Source organism: Rhinolophus sinicus, linkage group LG14, assembly GCF_036562045.2.
Source record: "Rhinolophus sinicus isolate RSC01 linkage group LG14, ASM3656204v1, whole genome shotgun sequence".
Lineage (NCBI taxonomy): Eukaryota > Metazoa > Chordata > Mammalia > Chiroptera > Rhinolophidae > Rhinolophus > Rhinolophus sinicus.
Window position 1 is genome coordinate 53,874,798 of NC_133763.1, and position 20,468 is coordinate 53,895,265.

The 20,468-nt window shown below is 44.9% G+C and overlaps 1 protein-coding gene across 4 annotated transcripts in view; it reads right to left on the bottom strand.

Moving 5' to 3' along the window:
* The window catches only part of GON4L (gon-4 like), a 43,950-nt gene extending 24,681 nt beyond the window's left edge, over window positions 1-19,269 (bottom strand). The window contains exons 1-11 of one of the 4 annotated variants that reach the window (XM_019711100.2): window positions 19,117-19,269; window positions 16,727-17,257; window positions 15,138-15,329; window positions 11,019-11,206; window positions 10,304-10,378; window positions 10,081-10,131; window positions 7,711-7,761; window positions 7,145-7,240; window positions 6,617-6,736; window positions 5,888-6,058; window positions 3,189-3,381 (exon numbers count right to left, since the gene is read on the bottom strand). In XM_019711100.2, coding sequence (XP_019566659.2) covers window positions 3,189-3,381; window positions 5,888-6,058; window positions 6,617-6,736; window positions 7,145-7,240; window positions 7,711-7,761; window positions 10,081-10,131; window positions 10,304-10,378; window positions 11,019-11,206; window positions 15,138-15,329; window positions 16,727-17,231 — 1,642 coding nt within the window. In that variant the 5' untranslated portion in view covers window positions 17,232-17,257; window positions 19,117-19,269. Of the gene's footprint in view, window positions 1-3,188; window positions 3,382-5,887; window positions 6,059-6,616; window positions 6,737-7,144; window positions 7,241-7,710; window positions 7,762-10,080; window positions 10,132-10,303; window positions 10,379-11,018; window positions 11,207-15,137; window positions 15,330-16,726; window positions 17,258-18,958; window positions 18,976-19,116 lie in introns of those variants that run through there. The other 3 variants (XM_074318860.1, XM_019711099.2, XM_019711102.2) reach the window with 3 other exon arrangements.
* Between the last annotated feature and the right edge of the window lie 1,199 nt (window positions 19,270-20,468).

A 20,468-nucleotide genomic window follows, 5' to 3' on the forward strand; every position in this document is an offset into this window, starting at 1 on the left:
GCACTCAACTCCCAGACCAGTAGTCTCCAATCTTTAGGATATAAAGAATTAGACCCTTAGGCCACACCCATCAGATGCTGATTAAGTGGGGAGGCCTTGGAATCTGCAGCTTTAATTAACACCACCCAACACACACCTTACCCTCCTTGAGTGTGCTGCAAGTTCTAGGGACCATATGATAAAAAACACTGCCCTGGACTCCCGAAACCCTGGCAGCCAACTGTCTGGCCTTCCCCCCTCAACAGCTACTGTCTCAGCTCTTCCAACCAAGGTGATGAACGTCAGGGCACTGAAGCTGCTGCCACTGACGAAGCTACGAGAACCTGACTTAATTACTGGCAAAATTTTGTATCAGCTTAGTTCTGAGGACAAAAAAGCAGAGCTGGCTTATGAAGAGTCATATTCAGCTTTAAAACACTTTAATGTCCCGAGACTACTGCTATCAGACATGTTCCTGGAATGGTAAACTGGGTTCCAAGCCTAGCAGTGTCACAAACTGCTTCTTACCACTGGCACAAGACTTTTTCGGAGATTTCTACAAAATCGACAGAAACACCTAAGTCCCTGTTCATTTGTCTGCACAGATTTGAGCCTTGGTGTCGCAGGCCTTGGGAGAGGTTGGTAGAAAAAGGAAGTGTCAATAAATGAAAAAGATTTACAAATCCTGAAAAAAAATCCATGTATGTAGACGTGTACAGCTTTCTAGAGAGGCTACATAGCTTTCATCAGCTTCTCTGAGGGGTAACAGAAAAGTCAGAAGCTTAGACTCCCCTCAGAAAGACTAACGGGTGACATGTCAGTTGTCAATTACGATGACTCGAGTTCAGCTTCCATCCTCCCCTCACACAAGTCTGTGCATTCGGTCGCTCACTAGCACTTCTGCTACAGAGGGTGGGTGGGAAAAAGAAAAGTGCTAAGATCCATACCAACTTACTTGCTATCTGTCTTTTCTAAATGTTTGGGGGAAAGTCTTTATTTTAAATTTGGAACTAAAATTCTCCCTACTTCTACATTAATGTGAAAAACAAAAAGGTAATTTTAGATTTGAAAACTCTTAAGAGATGCACACGAAAATGTTATCAGTGATCCCGCCGGGGTACGAAACTGTCAGCATGGGAGGGGCTTTAGTTTCATTATGTAATACAGGCAGTTCTCGCATAACATTATTTCCTTCAACCACAATCATGTTGTGATTACGTTGATGTAATGCCACAGGAACTTACCTCTTGTGTACAGTATGTCAATTAGCTTATGGTAAAGCTGGTTTCATTCTAGGTCATTTTACTTAAACTGCCAAAGCCTATCAAAGATGTGAAGTGAGGACTAATTTGATTTCTTGACACCAAGCACGTATGTAATACAGAAAATGAAACTCCTAGGAGGACACAGCATACAGAACCCAGAATACGTATTACATCTCACGTTACTTCCACCTATGTGCTCCCCCCTCACTCGCTGTCACTGTCGTCAAATCTCTCGCAAAGGTCCATCACAGTTACCACTGCCTCTGATCATTCTAAACAAGAATTCTTCCTCCCTCTTCCAGAACAGCATTTATGCCATTTTTATGCTGTATCTGAGCTTATTCAACTTCATTCACCTGAAACATGCTGCACATCTAACAACGGGCCAGGCACCACTCATACCAGTCTGACTTCCTGACAAACGCCATGCACCTTTCTCTCTCACGGAGCCTACGTAGTACAATGCCTTATAAAAGGAAAGTACTCAATACACATTTGCCAAACGATGTACAATATAATTATAAACGCTTTATAAGGTACATTCAAGGATTTATTTTCTTTCATTCAGTGTTCCAGTTATTCCGAGCCTTACCTACCCAAACATTTACTTGGTCTATTTCCATCCAGACTGTATGTTCTCCTATTTATCCTAAAGCATCATTCTTTTCAACATACCACTTCGTGGTGGTTGTTCTCAGAAGGCAGGCAAAGAATACAGATGGGCTGTGTAGGTTGTCTGTAAGTAGATTTGATAGGACACCATCTGATCCAGAAACAGGAGCAATAAATTAGCTTCAGATTAACGTGAGACAGGCACTGGATGACTCTGCTCACATAAAAATGCAAGTAACCTTGACCTTGGTTCAGTTACATAAATTTTTTTAAAACATGTGACTCCTCTACAACACAACTAATAAAATATTCTGGTCACTTCCACTGAAGAAAGTCAAAAGGGAACAATAACAAAACTGCCCTGATTCCATCAAAAGAATGTGGCATCGTCTGGAATCACTACACACACAATCTCCTTCTATCTTCGCAATCTACACAGATGCATTGCACAAAACGATGAATGGTGCACCAAAGACAACTTGTTTATTTCAATAGGACCTTTGCCTGTATTCTAAAGCAAACCAGGGTTGTGGCTGGGATTCGTCCACTAGGCATGACTGCAGGCCGCACTGTTTTTGTCTGATCACTACTCCTTTCCCACTTCTGCAATCACTACCCCTTCTCTTGAACAAGTGCCTAATCCAAGCACATTGTTCTAGAAGGTGCTGCCAATCCAGGAGTCTCTGCTGAGCAGTGTCCCTACGAATCCCACGCACCCCAAGAGTGAGCCTGTGATCAGACCAGCCAGTCTGAGTTGTTCTGGCTTTTCCACAGCGCAGCGTGTCGGAGAGTCCTTCTCACGCGCGGGCCAAGCAAGAAGAAAGCAGTGCGCTTATGACCATAGTTCCAGTCTGATGGAAAACAACAGGTTCGAGCATGGAGCTGACCCACAAAAAGAAGTCAAGATGACGGCTGTAGAGAGGGAAGAAGGGCAGTGCCTCAATCCCACTGCAGGTTTTTCTGCCCCTTGCGGAGTCTGGATTCACCTGACCTTGTGCAAGTTGGGAGTTAGTCTTCTTTCACTTGCATCATCATAAAGAACCTCAACTAACGCAAGAGTCTTAGAGTCAATGCACTCTCACGAAATGGTATCTAAAATTATGTGTGCATTCATGTTTCGGGGGGGTTCTTAGCATTCAAGAGTCCCAAAAAGATTCTTCATCAAAAAGGGGAGGGCAGAGAATTTAACTGTTGATTTAAAGTGAATTGTAGGTTAAACACAAAATGCAGCTCAATTAACCAAGAACACCCCTTGCTTTACGCTCCTCACGAACAACAGCACCGCGGGGCTAAGGGACAGAGCAGACAATACGCGCCACCGGAGCCACTGACCTTCGTCCCCCACGTCGCCATTCATGAGCCCCCCAAGCCACGTCTTCCAGTCCTCATCATCTGCGGTATTGGGGTCGTACATGTCTGGGGTGATGTCTGGAGCCTGGAGCTCTGCCTCCAGTTGCCCCAGGGGAACATCTTTCAGGGGCATCTTCGAGCGGGTTCGGAATGCAATGAGGCTGTCATCCATGGGCTGGCAACGGAGACACAGAAACACGTCACTGAGGCCTACAGCTTCCAAATGCCCCGACCTCCCCGGAGCCTGCATGCTGCTCTTCTCAGCGGAAACCACAGGTCTCTTCTCTAAACCACTGGGGTTTAGCCTTCTTCAAGAAACTTGAAGGACAACGACAGCTTTTAAAACCAACATTTCAGGAACATTTGTAACACCTGTATTAAGGTAGAATTTACATACCATAAAATCCACCCTTTTAAAGGGTAAAACTGAGTGGGTTTTGCTCTATTCAGAGCTGTGTGACCATCAACACTAACTCCAGAACAACGTCCTCACCCCCAAAAAAGAAATCCATCCTCCCCATACCCAGGCCCCAGCAAGCACTCATCTGCTTCCTGTCTCTCTGGATTTGCTTAGGCGGCTGCTTCATATAAATGGAATCATACGATACGGAGCCTTTTGTCTCTGGCTTCCTTTACTTAGCATAACGTTTTCAAAGTTGATCCATTTCCTACCACGTACCGGTATTTCCTTCCTTTTTATTGCACAGTAATATTCCATTACATGGATATGCCATTTTTGGTTTATTCATTTATCACGTGACGAACGTTTGTTTCCACTTTGGGGCTATTGAATTATGCTGTTGTGAACATTTGTCTACACGTTTTTACATGGACGTGTGTACTCGGTTCTCTTCAAGGGGAACTGCTGGGTCCTATGTTTTAACTTTCTGAGGAACCGCCAAACCGCTTTCCAAAGTGGCTGCACCACTTTCCATCCACATTTCTCCCCATCCTCACCAACACTTGTCATCGAACATGGTTTTCACAACAGCCGTCCTCGTGGTTGTGAAGTGGTCCCTCTCAGTTGATTTGCACTGTCCTAATGACTAACGATGCTGAGTATCTTTTCATGTGCTTAGTGGCCATGAGTGTATCTTCTTTGGAGAAATGTCTATTCATATTCCTCGCCCATTAAAAAAATGTTTTTTAATTTTTCAATTACAGTTGATATACCATAAATTAGTTTCAGGTGTACAGCATAGTGGTTAGACATTTATATAACTTATGAAGTGATCCCCTGATAAGTCTAGTACCCACCTGGCACCTTATATAGTTATTACAATATTATTGACTATATTCCCTGTGCTGTACTTTACATCCCCATGACTGTTTCTATAACAGCCAATTTATACGTCTTACTCCCTTCCTTCTTTTTTATCCATCCCTCCAACCCCCTCCCATCTGTCCTTTGCCCATTTTTGAACTGGATTGTGTTTTTATTGTTGAGTTACAAGGGTTCATTATGTATTACGGAGACAAGTCCCTTATGAGATATGTGATTTGCAATCATTTTCTCTCATTCTGTGGGCTGTCTTTACTATCTTGGTGGCATCCTTTGAAACACAAATTTTTAATTTTGATGAGTCCGATGTACCTATTTTTTTTGTCACTTGTGCTTTTGGTGATACATTTAAGGAACCACTGCATAATCAAAGTTACAAACACTTACTCCTGTTTTTTCTTTAAGAGTTTTACAGTTTGAGCTCTTACATTTAGGTCAGTGATCTTTTCTTTTTAATTATTTCTTTTTTTCAGTCACAGCTGACATTCAATATTATTTTATATTAGTTTCAGGTATAACAATAATCTATTTTGAGTTAATTTTTGTGTGTGGTGTAAGGTAAGGGTCCAACTTTATACTTTTATATGTGAATTTCCAATTGTCCCAGCACCATTTGTTGGAAAGACTATTCTTTCTTCATTAGTTGGCCTTGGCACACTTGTCAAAACTCAACTGACCACAGATGTAAGGGTTTACTTCGGAGCTCTGAATCCTGTTCTATTGATCTATGTGTCTGTTCTTAGGCTAGTACCAGACTGTCTTGATTACTGTAACTTTGTAGTAACTTTTGAAATCAGGAAGTACAGACTTCCAACTTTGTTCTTTTTTAAGATTGTTTTGGCTAGTCTAGGTTCCTTGCATTTCCATACGAATTTTAGGATAAGCTTGGCGATTTCTACAAAAAGAAAGAGCAGCTGGGATTTGGATAGGGGCTCTAGTGAAAAGGCAGATCTATTTAGAAAGTGTTCCCTAGACAACTGCAACAACCTCCCAACACATTTCTGTTCCCTCTCTTGGCACACCTTAACCCTAGGGAAATTTTTAACATCATGCTGCAACATACCCTAAAGTGATTCAGGAAAAGAATTACGTGTATAGAGAGAGAAAGAAGGAGAGAATAAGGCAATTGTGGTAAAAGTTAGTACCTGGGGGATCTGGCTGACGGCTGTTTCTATGTTCCACATTTTAAAATGCTCTCTGTCACATACCTTATTCTGTCCTCAGGAACTGCCACTTTCACAGTAAAATAGCACAAATGAAATAAGAGTATCAAAGACCTACAATTTCACGGCTCTTACTTATTATAGCAGAATTTAATATCTTCTCCTCTCCCTCCCCAACCTGAGCCACAACTAAATTACTCCATCTGACTTTCTCAGCGCTTTAGAAACACGGTTACCTGGAAAGAGTCCATGCAGACCGGACTGGAAGCCAGCTCCTCATCCACGGCGTGCAACTTCTCCATGAACGCACTGTCCTTGGTCTGCTTGGGCTTTGGGGGCGGCGGGGGCCCCATGGGCACTACCTCAGCACTGATGTGCCTGATGGCAGGTGTGGTGACTTTCTCAGCCTGATTTAAAGAGGCAAGCACGTTAAAAAATAAAAGGGAGGGAGAACGAGGAGAAAAACAGAAAAAGCAGCAGGGAGAGGCATATCTTTCACGTACTAGTGATCTTTCTCTCCCCCTCTCGATAGAGGGACATAACACAAGGGCACTGTCAAGTCCACTCGCGTTGATCTACATAACTAGGTGTCATGCTCTTTCCAGTGAAGCCAGCAGGGTGCTACTTAGATACCAGAAGTGGGCGATCTAATAAACATGGCTTTAGGAAAGTGTTAGAGAACAGGTATGAAACAGGGAAGGGTCGAAGAAAAGAAACTCTGCTCGTCACGGCCCCTTAAGGAGAATTCAAAGCAGCTCTCTCCCTTTCACTGAGTTTAGCTTTCTCTAAGATGTTCAGTGACTTAAAAGACTTTGCTAAACAGTTATAACCAATCAAAAACACCAGGCAGATACTGGCACGATGACTGACCTGCCATCGGGTTTGGCAAAGGGTGACGGCTCAGAATCACGGGTACATATTTCCTTCCAGTTAGAACTTCTCTGTTGTGTGCGACGCACATTTACCTCTGATAACATGCCGCTCTCCTCATCCGTTTCGGTCATCTCAGAAGACTGCCTCAGTCTGGATTTCTTTGCCCCACGTGGAGACGACGCAGTGCTTTCCACATCGCTTTCCAACAAACTCTACAAAACAAACCCCACTCACTTTCATTCATATCCCTGCCCCTACCTCGTTCCACTGAGTCTGAAGTATCTCAGGAGACAGAGTATCCGTCAGTCAATCCGTCAGAGTGAGAGCAAATACAATTGAAAGAGCAGCTCAGTATTCGGAAGGTGGGAGGGATCAGCTCACTACGCCCACCAGCACTGCACACTGGGGGAACCTGTAGGGCCTTCACTTAAAATCCTTTCACAAACACGTCCAGACAGAGTATCACACAGGGATGAAAATGCACTCCAGCGATAGGCAACAGCACAGGGGAAGCTCAGAAAGCTCGCGTCTCAGTCCTGGCTACAGAAGCGGCGAGGTGGCGAGGCCTCCCGGCCCCACTCTGTCTGTGTTCGCGGCTGACACTCACACGCCCCACCTACCTCCTCGGCGGTCTCGTCCTCATCGTCGTCGTCCGGCTGGTACTCTTCATCTGACGAATCATCTTCTTCAAGGTGAATATCCACGAACTGAGGAGGCTACACAAGTCCAGTTCCAGAAAGAAATAAAGTGAAAGGAAACATGAGTCGTATGGATGTGGAAAATAAGGGGAAAAGGCAGAGCGGGAGAGAAAAATCTAAGAACACAATGAGCAAAGTGGGGCTTCAAGAGAGTCCTAGCAAGAGACTCAAATCTGAGAGTAACAGGAGGGGAAAACAAAGCTGGGATTTTTTTTTTTTTTAAACTTAGGAGACATTTATTTACTTTCCCATATCACCATTCATTGATCTTATGTATCTCCTCAGGAAAACATAGCACTAGTGAGTGACTACTACATCCTATGGAGAACTTCAATCTTTGGTCACAGTGTTAAGAGCAAAGCTGGGATTTTAAAAGTTTCAATTCCAAGTTCCCCAAAATGTTAACAAATAGAAAGGAAGCATTTAGGTTTCAAAAACGGACGAAGTCTTTCTGGAAAACAGTAGGAATTACCTCCTTCCAAGTTTACCTTAATTTCATTGGCCTTCTTAATTGGTGAAATATTCCACGTCGGAATCACCTACCAACAAAGAATATAAATAATTAAGTTCTCTTAACCGAAATAGGCTGTTTTCATTTTTAATTCCTCTTTGCCATCACAAAGAGCCGTCTACCTAGCGCCAGCTGCAGCAAGCTAGACTGACTACCCCTGAGGGTGTACTCGCTGCTGTCAGCTTGACAGAAGAAAGGAGAGAGGATCCATTTCCATCATTAGCATTTCTGCCATAGCCCAGTAAGACTCTGTATCATCCATAAATGGAGACAGGACCTCCTTGCCTACTTTGTATCACAGCTTGGTTTACGTGGAATAATGAACGTGAAAACTATTTGTCAAGTACAATAGTAGACAAACCTAAGATATTACAGGTGATACAGTGGCCTTTGACATCATTGTCAAGTTGTCCACAACTTATTTTGAAATAGTACAGGGGAAAAAACCAATAGAGATAGAGAGCTATAAAGAAAATATGGTAAAATGTTATAATTGTTAGATCTAGATAGAATCTAGATTCACTACAATTCTTTCAACTTTTTGTATGTTTTAAAACAATAGAGTTGGGGGGGGGGACATTTTATAAAGAATTTTTTAAAGCTCCCACGCACTGCTAACAAATGCCACTGTGGGGCATAATTTCTTGACCACTTCCTTTTGACCCGATCAGAATCCTCTCATGAACAGAATCCAAGGCTGGACTGTGTCTACAAGGAGCTCGGGTTCCCCACATCTCAGCCCTGCCGCGTTCCGGCCTTTTATCTCGCTCTGCGCAGGGAGGCCAGTAGGGGGGACAGGCGCTGATGTGACTCAGGTCCACACCTCTTCCCGTGTCTTTCTGAACCAGTCAGTTTCCCTACTGCCACACCCACCGGGAAGTGCGCTGGAGTCAGTCTATTAAGCTGTAAGGCACAGGAGGCCTGAACCCTAATCCTTGCTCTCCCACATGAACTAGAGTCTTCGGTTGTCCAACTTCTCTACACCTGTATTCAGGGCTGGGAAACAGAATCCAGAGCCTGCAGTGGATCTCCTCGGTCTTTTTTTCCAAATCAAATATGGAATTAATGTTACTTATACTCTGTATGTCAGAGAGACATACAACCTCTGTCTCACTGATGGCTGCTTTCATCATTGCGACATGTCCATTTGTGTACTCCCTGGAGAAAGACGATTTCAGTTTATGCAACCAGTTAGTCAATTACACAAAAGAAAATGATGTGGCTGTCAAAAAAAAAGCCAGTGCAACCTTAGGCCACATTAAGAGAAATACGGTATCTGGAACACTGAAGGGATAACCTCACTCGTATTAGTTGAACCACATCTGGGCAGTAGATTCCACGTTAGCCACAGTTTTGACAAACTAGGCACATTCAGAAGAAATGGGGCTGATTGGTGAAGGTATTCAAAGCCTTGTCACATAAAGACCAATAAAAAATGGGAATGTCTAGCAAGAAAGAATGTTACAAAAAAACATACTAGCTTTCTTCAACTAGAGGAAAAGTTGTATGGAAGAGGAACAGACTTATTTCCTCTATTAGGTAGCAAGGAACGGAACTGGACAGACTGACGGAAACGACAACATGCATTTGGGGTCCATCTTCCTTCCTATCAGAGACAGAACAGGCCCCCTCCGAACTATCGCCGGCCTGGCCACAGAAGGTAAGCACACACAGGACAGGTGCTTGCTAAACGGGATATGACACGCACCAGGATGCTTCCGAAGTGACGTGGTTCTCGTACTTCCATGTGCAAAGGAAGGAACGAGCACATTTTCACCGATGCACAGTCCCCTGCCCACCCACGGGCCCCGACTCCTAGGTCTGGGGTGAGCCCAAGAACGTGCACTGGTAGTGGGCACTCCTGAGGGACCCCACACCACGGTGATCTCAACCCAAGTGGTCCCTTTGGACACACTTGGAAAAACACACTCTAAACACGTTGCACATATCTTAGAACAGCAATAAAAAATCTGACCTCTCACTGCTTTCAACCATTCTAAATGGTTCTCTATCTAGTACCTCCAAAAAGGAATAATTTCACATGAATTAAAATAAAAATAAACTCTGATAATGGTTTCATATATTCCGTGTCTACTTGTCTTTTACAAATCCTTTCCCCCCCCTTCTTCCGCCTCCACCTCCCCCTCCAGTGCAAGCGGTTGTTTCTCAGTCTAGTTGTGTAGGACACAGCTCCCTGGCCCATGCTGGTATTATGAGCCTTGCGAAAATCCTTCTTTAAGGAGGTAAACCCAGGCAAACAATAAATCTTTCCTGTATTTTTTTCCCTATAAATAACTTATGATTAGAGGTTATTTACCAAGCTAAACAAATAAAAAATAACACCTACCACTCCTTTTTCCACCACTTCCTTAAGTTTAGAGCGTGTCATTTTGGGCTCCTAAGGAGGGGAAAACGAGAAGAAACGAGTCAATAAAAATCATCGTGTGATCCTTGGGTTTTGAGACGCTGCCCTGGCCCCCAACTGTCAGACTATTTACAGAGCCCCCAGAGACCTGCCCCACATCGCCAGTTTACAGGGAGCTCTGCTCCGTGACAAACGGATTACTCACAAACATCGGCATATCTTCCGTCTCACTGATGGCTGCTTTCATCATCGCTACCACGTGTTCATTTGTGATTACTTCCTGGAGAAAGATAAAATTTCACTTTATGCAACAAAGATGTGTCTTCTAGATAATACTCATGTCTCTGTAATTCTGCTAGATACTCAAACAGCTTCAGATTGGGGGGATGCAAGGGAACTGAAAGCAAAGAAGCAAGTTGTGGACAAAAGCACACAGCTCCAAACACTGCAGCAGCGAACAGGCCAACCTCATTAGCTGCTTTGGGGAACAGGAATGGCTCACATAAAGAGAGATCAGTGAGGTACTAGATGCTTAAGAGAAACAGTAATAAACAACAAAGGCTTTGTAAATAGCTGTGTTGCTACATATCAAAGAACAGTATTTGCATATGTGCAAAGTACTGCAAACTGTTAACCCACGAAAGGGTAAATCCAGTGTGAACGTTAGTCCTGAATGTGCTAAACAATACACTGAACATTCAAACCAGTGGAAGGAAGCAGAGGGACAGTTTACCTTCCCAGTTAAGTTCTTTACCGTGTGTTCAGATTCCAAACTCGTGCTGAGTGTAAAGAGAAAGCTATCTTGGAATGTGAAATGTTCTGCCCCGGGTCCTCACAAAACGAGTCAGTCACATACCAGGCAGGAGTCGGGAACTTCCGGGCCATTCTCATTTGCTTCCCGAGCTCTCCGTCTTACTCACGTGGAGGATGTTCCGCACGTTGACGGCCGTCAGGTTGTGCTGCTTGGCGCCGTCCTCCAGGGTGCGGTCCAGCACGTCGTCCAGCTTCAGGTCACACGCCCCTTCTTCCTGACCCTTCCCGTCTCGCTTCCGCTTGGTCCCCTTCTTCTTCTTCTGCCGTTTCTCACTTTCTTCATTGTCTTGCTCCTCTGCAAACAAACCAAGAACATCACCAGAATCTCCAAACAACTGCTCCCAGAAAGAAAAACAAGCCGCTGCTGTCTGGCCTGGACATCCAAGTCGACTTTGAGGTGGTCGTGACGGAGATGGCAGAACTGTCACCGTAACAATCTCTAACACTCACTGAATACTTATCTCATGTCAGTCTTCTACACACATTATACGTATTAATTCACTTGTCTCTCACAGCAACCTTATGACGTAGGGACTATTCTTGTCCCCACTGTACAGATGAATAAACTGAGGCAGAGGTAAGAAACTTTCCCAAAAGCTAGTAATGACAGCCATGTTTGGAAGCCAAGCACTCCCGCTCTAGAATCTGCAGTATTAACCAGCACTCTACAGATAGTACATCGGAAACCCTGGGTTTGTGGCCCCGTTCTGGGTTACCTTGGCAATAGAGCCCCATTTTTTTCTTTTGTAAATACAGATATTTGCCCATCAGGGATGCCATGGAGATTAAGCAAAATTTTACACACACACACACACACGCTGTGTAACCAATGAAACAAATTACAAATAAAATGTCTATTATAATACTATTCAGTCTAGAAAAGAGAAAAACACAGAGCAAATCAACAAAAACTCTACTCTGAACTATATAAATAAAAAAGGGACAAAATGTCGCTACTCTACAAGAAAGGAATACATATACAACCAGACAAAAAGAAAAACTTTTTTTTTAAAGGAGGGCGCAGCTCACAGTGGCCCATGCGGGGATCAAACCAGCAACCTTGGTGTCAGTAGCAACGCACTCTCACCAACTGAGCTAACTAACTGGCCACCCTAAGAAAAACTTCTTGATTATTAGAATCTGGTAAGATTATCACGCAACTCCAAAATGAGGCTCCCATCTGATATTTTTGGTCAGCTTCTGTCTGAAAACAAGGGATTAAAGACGATTAATATCAAGTTGACCTTGTCTGTTTAAAAGACTTCATAACCTTCAAGCTGCACCCTGGCAGTATTTACTCAGTGAAAAATTATTAGTAACTTCAAACAATTGCTTTTGCACTTGTGACTATATATCAAGAATTTGTTAACTTTCAATGCAATAATTCTTCTTATGGAAATAGTTAGACATGCAAAGACACTGGAAGAATGAATAATTAAGTTATTAATTTGAACATTAATTATTTTACCAAAAACACAGAAAACTGCTAAATGTCCAATGTTAAAGGAACAGTTAACTGAACATTGGTACATCCCTACACCAGACTGTTACCGAGCCACTAAAAATTGCCTTTTTGGGGCAACCGGCTGGCTCAGCAGGTTAGAGCGTGGTGCTCTTAACAAGGTTGCCAGTTCGATCCCCACATGGGCCACTGTGAGCTGCGCCCTCCACAACTAGACTGAAACAACTACTTGACTTGGAGCTAATGGGTCCTAGAAAAACACACTTAAATAAATAAGTTTTAAAAAGAAAAGAACAAAGTTGAAGACGCAGACTACCTGATTGAAAGACTTCCTATAAAGTCAGTAATCAAAACTGTGTGGTTTTGGGGGGGAAGGTCAGACACAGATCAATGGGCCAGAGTAGAGTCCAGAAAAGACCCCCACAGATACGGTCAAATGATTTTTGCATATAGGTGCAACAGTAACTCAATGGAAAAGGGAATCTTTCCAACAAACAGGCTGAAACAACTGTACATCCGTATGCAAATAAATAAATCTCAAATATGCCTCACATTATACAAATATTAATTCAAAATGGATCGCATACTTAAATGTAATATGCAAAACTAAGCAACTGCTAGAAGAAAACAGGAAAAACAACAACTTGGTGACACTGCATTAGGCTGAGCTCCTTATTATGACACCAAAGGCATAGCCCATAAAAGTAAAACCTAAAGCAGTTCCCCAGGACTAACGCTGAAACAATTTGAGCAAAATAAATAATGACAGTATTGCACTATAACTCAAATAATAAAATAAATATCCACGAGTCCATACTCATAAAAATTGAATAAACGCATAAATAAATGAGGGACAAGGGACAGCTCTTCTTTACAGAAAAATTCCCATTAATAAATGTCAAAGGAATGAGAGAAATTGAAAATCACCATTAAACAACACCATAAAACTGATCCAGGCGATCCAAGGGATGTTAAAAATTAGTGGTTAAAACTTTGAAGAGAAACAGGGTATGTGCAGTTTCAAAGTATCTCCTGCAAGTTATGTAGTAATTACAAAAGGAATAAGGCAAACAACAGAATCGTGAACAAACATTTCACCAAAAAAATCCACACATGGCAAATAAACACAGAAAATATGCTCCATATCACTATTCATTAGGGAAATACGAGTGAAAACCTCAGAGAAATACACCTACTAGAACGAATAAAACTGAAAAGTCTGACAACGGCTGGCAAGGATCAGGATCAACTGTAAATCTCACACACGCTGGTGGGAACACAAAGTGGTGCAGTCACTTTGGAAAACAGTTTGGCAGTTTCTATCAAGTGAAACATACATTTACCATAAGCCCCAGCAATGACACTCCTACTTATTTACCCAAGGAAAACGAAAAACTTAGGTCCATCAAAGGCCTATATGTGACAGCAACTTTAGTCACACAGGCAGAAACTGCAAACAACCCAGATGCCCTTCAGCTGGTGAACAAATAAACAGACTGTGGTATCTCAATGCAATAAAATGCTACTGAGCAACGAAGCGGAACGTGAATGGATCTCAGAAGCATTACACTAAGTGAAAGACACCAGATGCAAAAGGCTACATGTGCTGTGACACCATAGGTATACATGACAGTGTGGAACAAAACTATAAGAACAGAAATGAGATCAGAGGCTGCCAAAGGCTGAACACGGAGGGCTGCAAGGGGGAAAGAGGGAACTCGGGTGGGGGGGGGCGCGAGGAAAGTGTTCCATACACTGACCGTGGTGGTAGTTACACATTTTTCAGAACTCACTACATAAATTTTATTGCATATAAGTTATCTTAATAAAGCTGACATTAAGAATCAATATAACCCTTCACATTAACACAATACAGGAGAAAAACCGTATCATCTTAATAGAGATTAAAAAAAAAAAAAAGCATTTAACAAAACTCAATATATGGTAAAACTGTCCAAAAACTAGGAAAAGTGTTTTCTTAAACTGATACAATATAGAAACAGCCCATAACTACTGCCATACGTAATGGAGGGGTTCGGAACACCTTCCCCCAGGTTCAGAAGCCAGACGTGGCTGCCCCCATCACCACCTGCGCCCTCCACAGTAATGGAGCGCTAGCATTGGCGGTACGATCCACGGGCACGCACTTTAAAACCATGTGTTAAATCGAATAAAGCAGGCTCTCCTCACGTGCTTGTATGCACTATATTTCACAATAAACAAAGCAGTTTTCAGGCGGCCGAGTCCTACAACCGGCCGATTCCAGCCAGCGGAGACAGCGAGCGCACGTGTTCGCCCGAAGGTCTGCGCGGGACCGTCCACAGCAGCACCACTCACGGCCGCCCACACCTGGAAACTTTCCGCACGCCCGCCCGTTCAGAATTGAATGGATAAAGAAAATGCAGAATATTCAAACAACAGAATACTGCAGAGCAATAAAATGAGTCACCTGCAAGCACATAGTGTGGACCGATGTCATAAACATAATGCTGAGTGGGAAAAGGCAGTCACAAAACGTATGATTCCATTCACGTAAAGCACAAAACCGAGGAGCCGGTCCATGCGGCTGGAGGGAGGGACCGGTGGCCCGTGGGTAGGGTGCTGGTAATAACTGAAAAGGGCGGACTTTGGGGTACTCATAACATTCAATCTCTGGAAACTCAGTGAACTTGGATGTCTTAGGACAGGCACCGTTTTCTGCATATTATACTTCAATAGCGGTTTTTAATTTAAAAAAAAAAAAGGACAGAAAAGGAAAGCCTACCCATTGGAATAAAGAGTCCGTCATCCTCTGCCTCCTCCTCAGCTCGGTGAGCTGCAGCCCCGAGGGGCTTTCCTTCAGGGCAGGCACCCACATCCGGCCGAGCTGCTTTCCGAGGCTGGGCTCCTGGTCGGGCAGCGTGGCTGCCTGATGGCGGCAACGGCATCTCCCCTCCAGGATGCAGCTGAGGTTTTCCTGGAAGAATCACAAACACGGCTTCACACTTTGCCGTCCTGTCACCCTCTGCTGTGGAAACTGGCATCTTGCTCCAGTCCTTTTCGTCAGGTAACCATTAACGATGCATACACTATGCCGCATCCCTCGCTCTTAAATAAAGTGCTTTGCTCTTAAAATCCTCCTCCCTCCTTGACTCTTACTGTCGCCTCTGTCCTTCCTTCTCTGGAATCTTCATCAACCCAAGGCTACCTTCTCCCTCCACACTCCTTTCCATGAAGAACCACCACCACTAACGCTTGGAACATGTCTAGTCCTACCTCTTTCCAAACTTCAATCTCGAATTTGTTGCCCCTTGAGGGCCCCAGTGTCACCTCATACTCCACATACCCAGAGCTGAACTCATTTTCAGCCCCTCACATACCTTCCCCGGAAGAAGGCTGCTTCACCAGCCCCAATCCAGGTATGTCTAATGGTACTGGTCGGTCTCTGAGCCACATTCTGCCTTTGTCATGTCTCTAAGATACGTCCTTTCTTCTCTGTCTTTATTGTCAGCACCCATTCCGATCCTTTATAAGCCCTCAAGGGAACAACAGCAAGGCTCTGAGTGATTGAAGCCGCCACACTTCCCCACAAACACAGCACCCCACACGTTTGCAGCACGTGCTCTTCCACTTCCACGCCTTCCCCACGATCCATCAGAACCTAGCGATCCTTCAAGTTCCAATTTCAAAAGCCCTCGTGAGCTGCACCACACTCTCCAGCACTTGATCACGTACTTACTGTCTTACCTGCTCCAAATGAATTGTGTGTCTATGTCCTGTCTTTCCAACTGCACTACAAGCTTCCTGAGGTCACAACTACGCCTCCTGCTTCTTTTATGCTCTTAGCAACCACTAAGTCCAGGAAAAGTTCAAATACGTGAGTATGAAAAGCAAAGCCCTTCACAACCTAAACACGGCCTCCTGCTCTGAAGCCATGTCTCACTTCTAACCATGTCGCCATCCTCCCCTGCCTCTGCAGACTGTCCGTGGCCCATGCCTGCCCATGCCACCATTCTGTCATCTCTGAGGGTTCTGTCACCTCTGCAGAGCCTTTCCCCATGTCCCAGGTAGTGTCTCTCCTCCACAAGCCCCAGTTCACGGACACCCACCAAGTCACAACTAAGTGGCCACACATAGTTCCCCTCTGGACACGACAGGATACGAGAAAGAAACAAACCCAGAGGAGCAGCTAAGGAATGAGAGGGGAGAAGAAAGTCTCCACCCATTCCCCAAGTTCACTGCTGACCCATAGGAAGACCGCAGTTCTAATTCCAAACCAAATCGGCACCGCTGGCAGAAACACGTATCCTGTCGAGGCAAAGCCGAGCGTGCAGACACGAGGAAAACATGGCCTGAGGACCTGGCATCTCTTACCTCCTTCCTCCTTCACTTCCTCACTGGCTTCCCCTGCAAAAGGCTCCTTTGTCATAGGACGATCACCTCTGTCTTCTTGGGTAACTGCCTTGGGCCTGAGCGTCACTTTCTTCCCTCTCCTTGAGCCAGTGGCCTGGAGGTTTTCTTTCCCCATGTGTGTAGCAAGGGGCTGGGAGGACTCCGAGGACGGGACGGTGAGTCCCTTAGAGGTGGCCGCATCAACAGCTTCCGGAACGAGTGCACTTGTGTCCTGGCTGAGTTCCCTAGAGCTCAAAGACGGACCGTCCACACCCAGCTGCTGTCCTGCAGCCGGCACAGACTGGACTTCAAGGCCAGCTGCTCTGCCGTGACTTGGACCCCAGGACACAGACACGGACCCCAAGTCTTTCACCTGGTCCGAGTCTGGTTTCACGGCCGACTCTGGGGCTAAGTCATCTCCCTCCTGGTTGCCCTGATGATGTGGGGATTCTGTCACCGCAGTTCTTCTCTTCTTACTAGGCAACATTTTTAAAGTCCTACTTTGGTTCCATCCTGAAAGGGTAAAAGCAGCTTCTTACCACCCTCGTGTTAATTACGATAATAGGATTTCCTCGCACCTTTTTCACACCAAGTGCACAATCTCCCGTTAGGTGAGAGTTGAGAGACCGCAGTTAGAGCCTGAGTTGAAATCCTAACTCTACCGCAGGTTAGTAAGTTACCTTGGCCAAGGGACGTCACCTCTCTAAACCTGTTTCCTCAACTGTAAAAAATAATCGTTGCTACCTCATAGAGCTGTTATAATTACACAGTACGTGTTAGTTATTATTATTACCATCAGGAGGATAGAATAGCGTGATCCTGAGAGCAAACTGGGAGTCAAACTGTCTGGATTTGTTTCCCGAGTCAGCTTCTCTCCAGCTTTGTGACCTTGTGTAAGTCACCTAACCTGAATCTCACTTTCTTCAGCCATAAAATAAAAACAGCACTTGCATCATTAGATAGTAATGTCAATAGATAGTAAATGTCTTCTGCTGTTGTTTCCATAAAGGGGTATTTCCATTAACAGAAACAACCCAAAAGCAAAGTGTGGCTGTGTGAAGAGGTTAGGCCATGTTAACAGAAATTTCGTGTTGAAAGCAAGAGAGATTCCGACTGTTCTCTATAGTGTTACTTCTGGACTCTCGCCGTCAATTCCAACTATCACATTTTGAAGGCAACGCTAACCTAAACGGGAGAGTATTTGCTTTCATGTTATTATAGCACCTATTCGCAAATCTCCTTGATAGTACGCAGCACTTTTGTGATTGCTTCTTGTCGTCTCCCCATCTCCTCTCTCCCCAAAACGATGCACTTTTTCAAGAGAACGACTCTTTCAACCTGTCCTACGACTCAGCAGCATCTGCCCTATAGTAGAGGCTCAATGAACGTTCCCTGAATAAATGAATGAACAAAAGAGGGTATGAATTTCCTACTCAGTGCTTATTCCTGTGCAACATTCAGACCAAGAGTTAAGCATCATGTGGAAACTAACTGCATCTTTCTACCCCCCAAAAAAAAAAACCTTTACTTGATAAAATAGGTCCAAGACTAGAACAAGCTGCCGGGTATGACAGCGAGTCTTCGTCACCGACAATGTCCAATGACGGTCTGAACGCCCAGCTATCAGGGCACTAGATGAAAACACGGACCAGAGGGCAGCCAAACAGAGTTCTTTCTAACGGCAAAGAGTCTGAACAACACGGTCAGTCCTGAGCCTCCCTAACGCAGTTTCCCCGGGACACCAGGAAAGGTCTCCCCCCAACCCCCCATCAACGATGCCCTCATCTCGGTAATTACAGCTCCATAAACACGTGAAGGTTCCGCTGACCCCTGTGAGGGAGGGTGGTGCGTGGGTGAGGGGGCAGCGTAGGCGAGTCCTGCATTTCACAGACGAATTACTGAGGCCCAGAAAAGGAGGGAGAAAGGGGAAAGGGGAAGAAAGGCGCAGCCACCGTCCAGTCAGCAGCGCACAGGTCTGGGCTCCAGGCACCGAAAACACAGCAGCTCTAAGGGGCGCCCCCCTCACACACACACACACACCCGCTTTGGACACTGGAGTCAGACCAACAGCGAATGAACGCGAATCCAGAGGCAGCCCCGGCCGGGCCCCTCCTGGAAACAGATTTCAAAAAGGGATCCTAACTGCGCTGTTGCCCTCAGCGAAGAGCCCTGGCCCAAGTCCCCACTCCCAGCAAGACCCCCTCACGACTCTACCTTCTGTCACGCACCCGGCGCCAGACCCGCGCCCGCCCTCAGACCCGACCCCGCCCCAGCCCTCAGACCCGGACGCCCTCAGCCCGGACACGCTTCGCCGGGACGTCCAGCTCCCACAGCATCTTCCCGCCCCACAGCACAAGACCCGGTAAGCTCACCAGCCGGCCTGAGCCCGCGGAAACTCGGCGTCGGCACCACCGGAAGTCAGCCAACGGCAGCGACTTACGTGCGCGACCCCGAGTCGCGGTGCGCGGCGTCAGGTCGCCAAGGAGCATGCGCAGACCACTAGGCGCCATCTTCTGTAAGGGCGGAATGAAGCCGAAAGACTAGCGCGTCAGTTGCTGGCAAAAAAAATTTAAAGGCAACGCTTCGCTTTCTCGGTCCATGGAGCTATCCTACTCAAAACAAAACTGGGGTTTGAGATTCAGTGGTTTCGTTACACAACTAATCCTCTCGCGGCGCGACACCTGGAATACGGGACCAAGGAAGTGGAGAATTCATAAAATTTCAGAAAGAGGAATCCCTGGGTTACAAGCAGTGCAGTTTCCTGAATAAAGCTGTCATGGACTCAATCCATAGTAATCATTCATATCTGTATAATACTCTGCATTTTACAAAATGCTTTCACTTACATTATCATAGGTGATTTGATCTTCACAATAAACCCAATGGGACAATGGATATTATTAAACCTTCCAATTTACACAAGACAAACTTCTAGCTCAGGTGGGAAGGTGATTTCACACAGCTATACACAGCTAGCTATCCAGGGGAATCAGGTATCCTAACTAGCTTCTCATGCACCGTTCTGGTACCTGGGAATGTGCCTGGGGCATAGTTGATGTTCAATAATTCAACACCTGTGTTTTGAACGAATAAATGACTCCTAGAACCGCGTTCTTTCCACTCTTCTAGGACAGAATGCCAAAGCTGGAAAAATACAGTCAACTCTCTCATTTTACAGATGAACCACCAACAGATATTTATCCATTTAAAAATCTGTTTGACCCCATCCTGTCTGTAAACAGAATCCGACAGGATGAAAAGTATCCACAGTCAAAATGAAGAGTGATTTGATGGAATCATGGACAACCCACGAGTTGTCTGACTCTACCTGCATCACCCTAATTCTCCCAAATGCCAAGGAAGTCTCTGGAAGCCTGGAGTTTCATTTGAGTCCTGCTTTTGAACCTACAGAATACAGATCTGTTGGTTTCCTCTTCCCTCCGCCCCGTCACCCCCCCTTTCTTCTCCCCTCCCTCCTAAGCAGCCCTAAGCTCCTGCAACTTTTGGAAGAGACGTATCCAACACTGATTAACTTTGGCACTCTTCCTTACTCTTTTTATAAAAACAGCTTGAATGTACACACCACAAAATCCATCCGCTTTATTTATACAATTAAATTATTACAAGTAAATTTTTAGAGTTGTGTGTCCACCACAAGGTTTGGTCTTTAATTAGAGTTTCTTAAGTTTAAGAAAGCTTCCTATAACCTTTAGTGGTCTCAGAA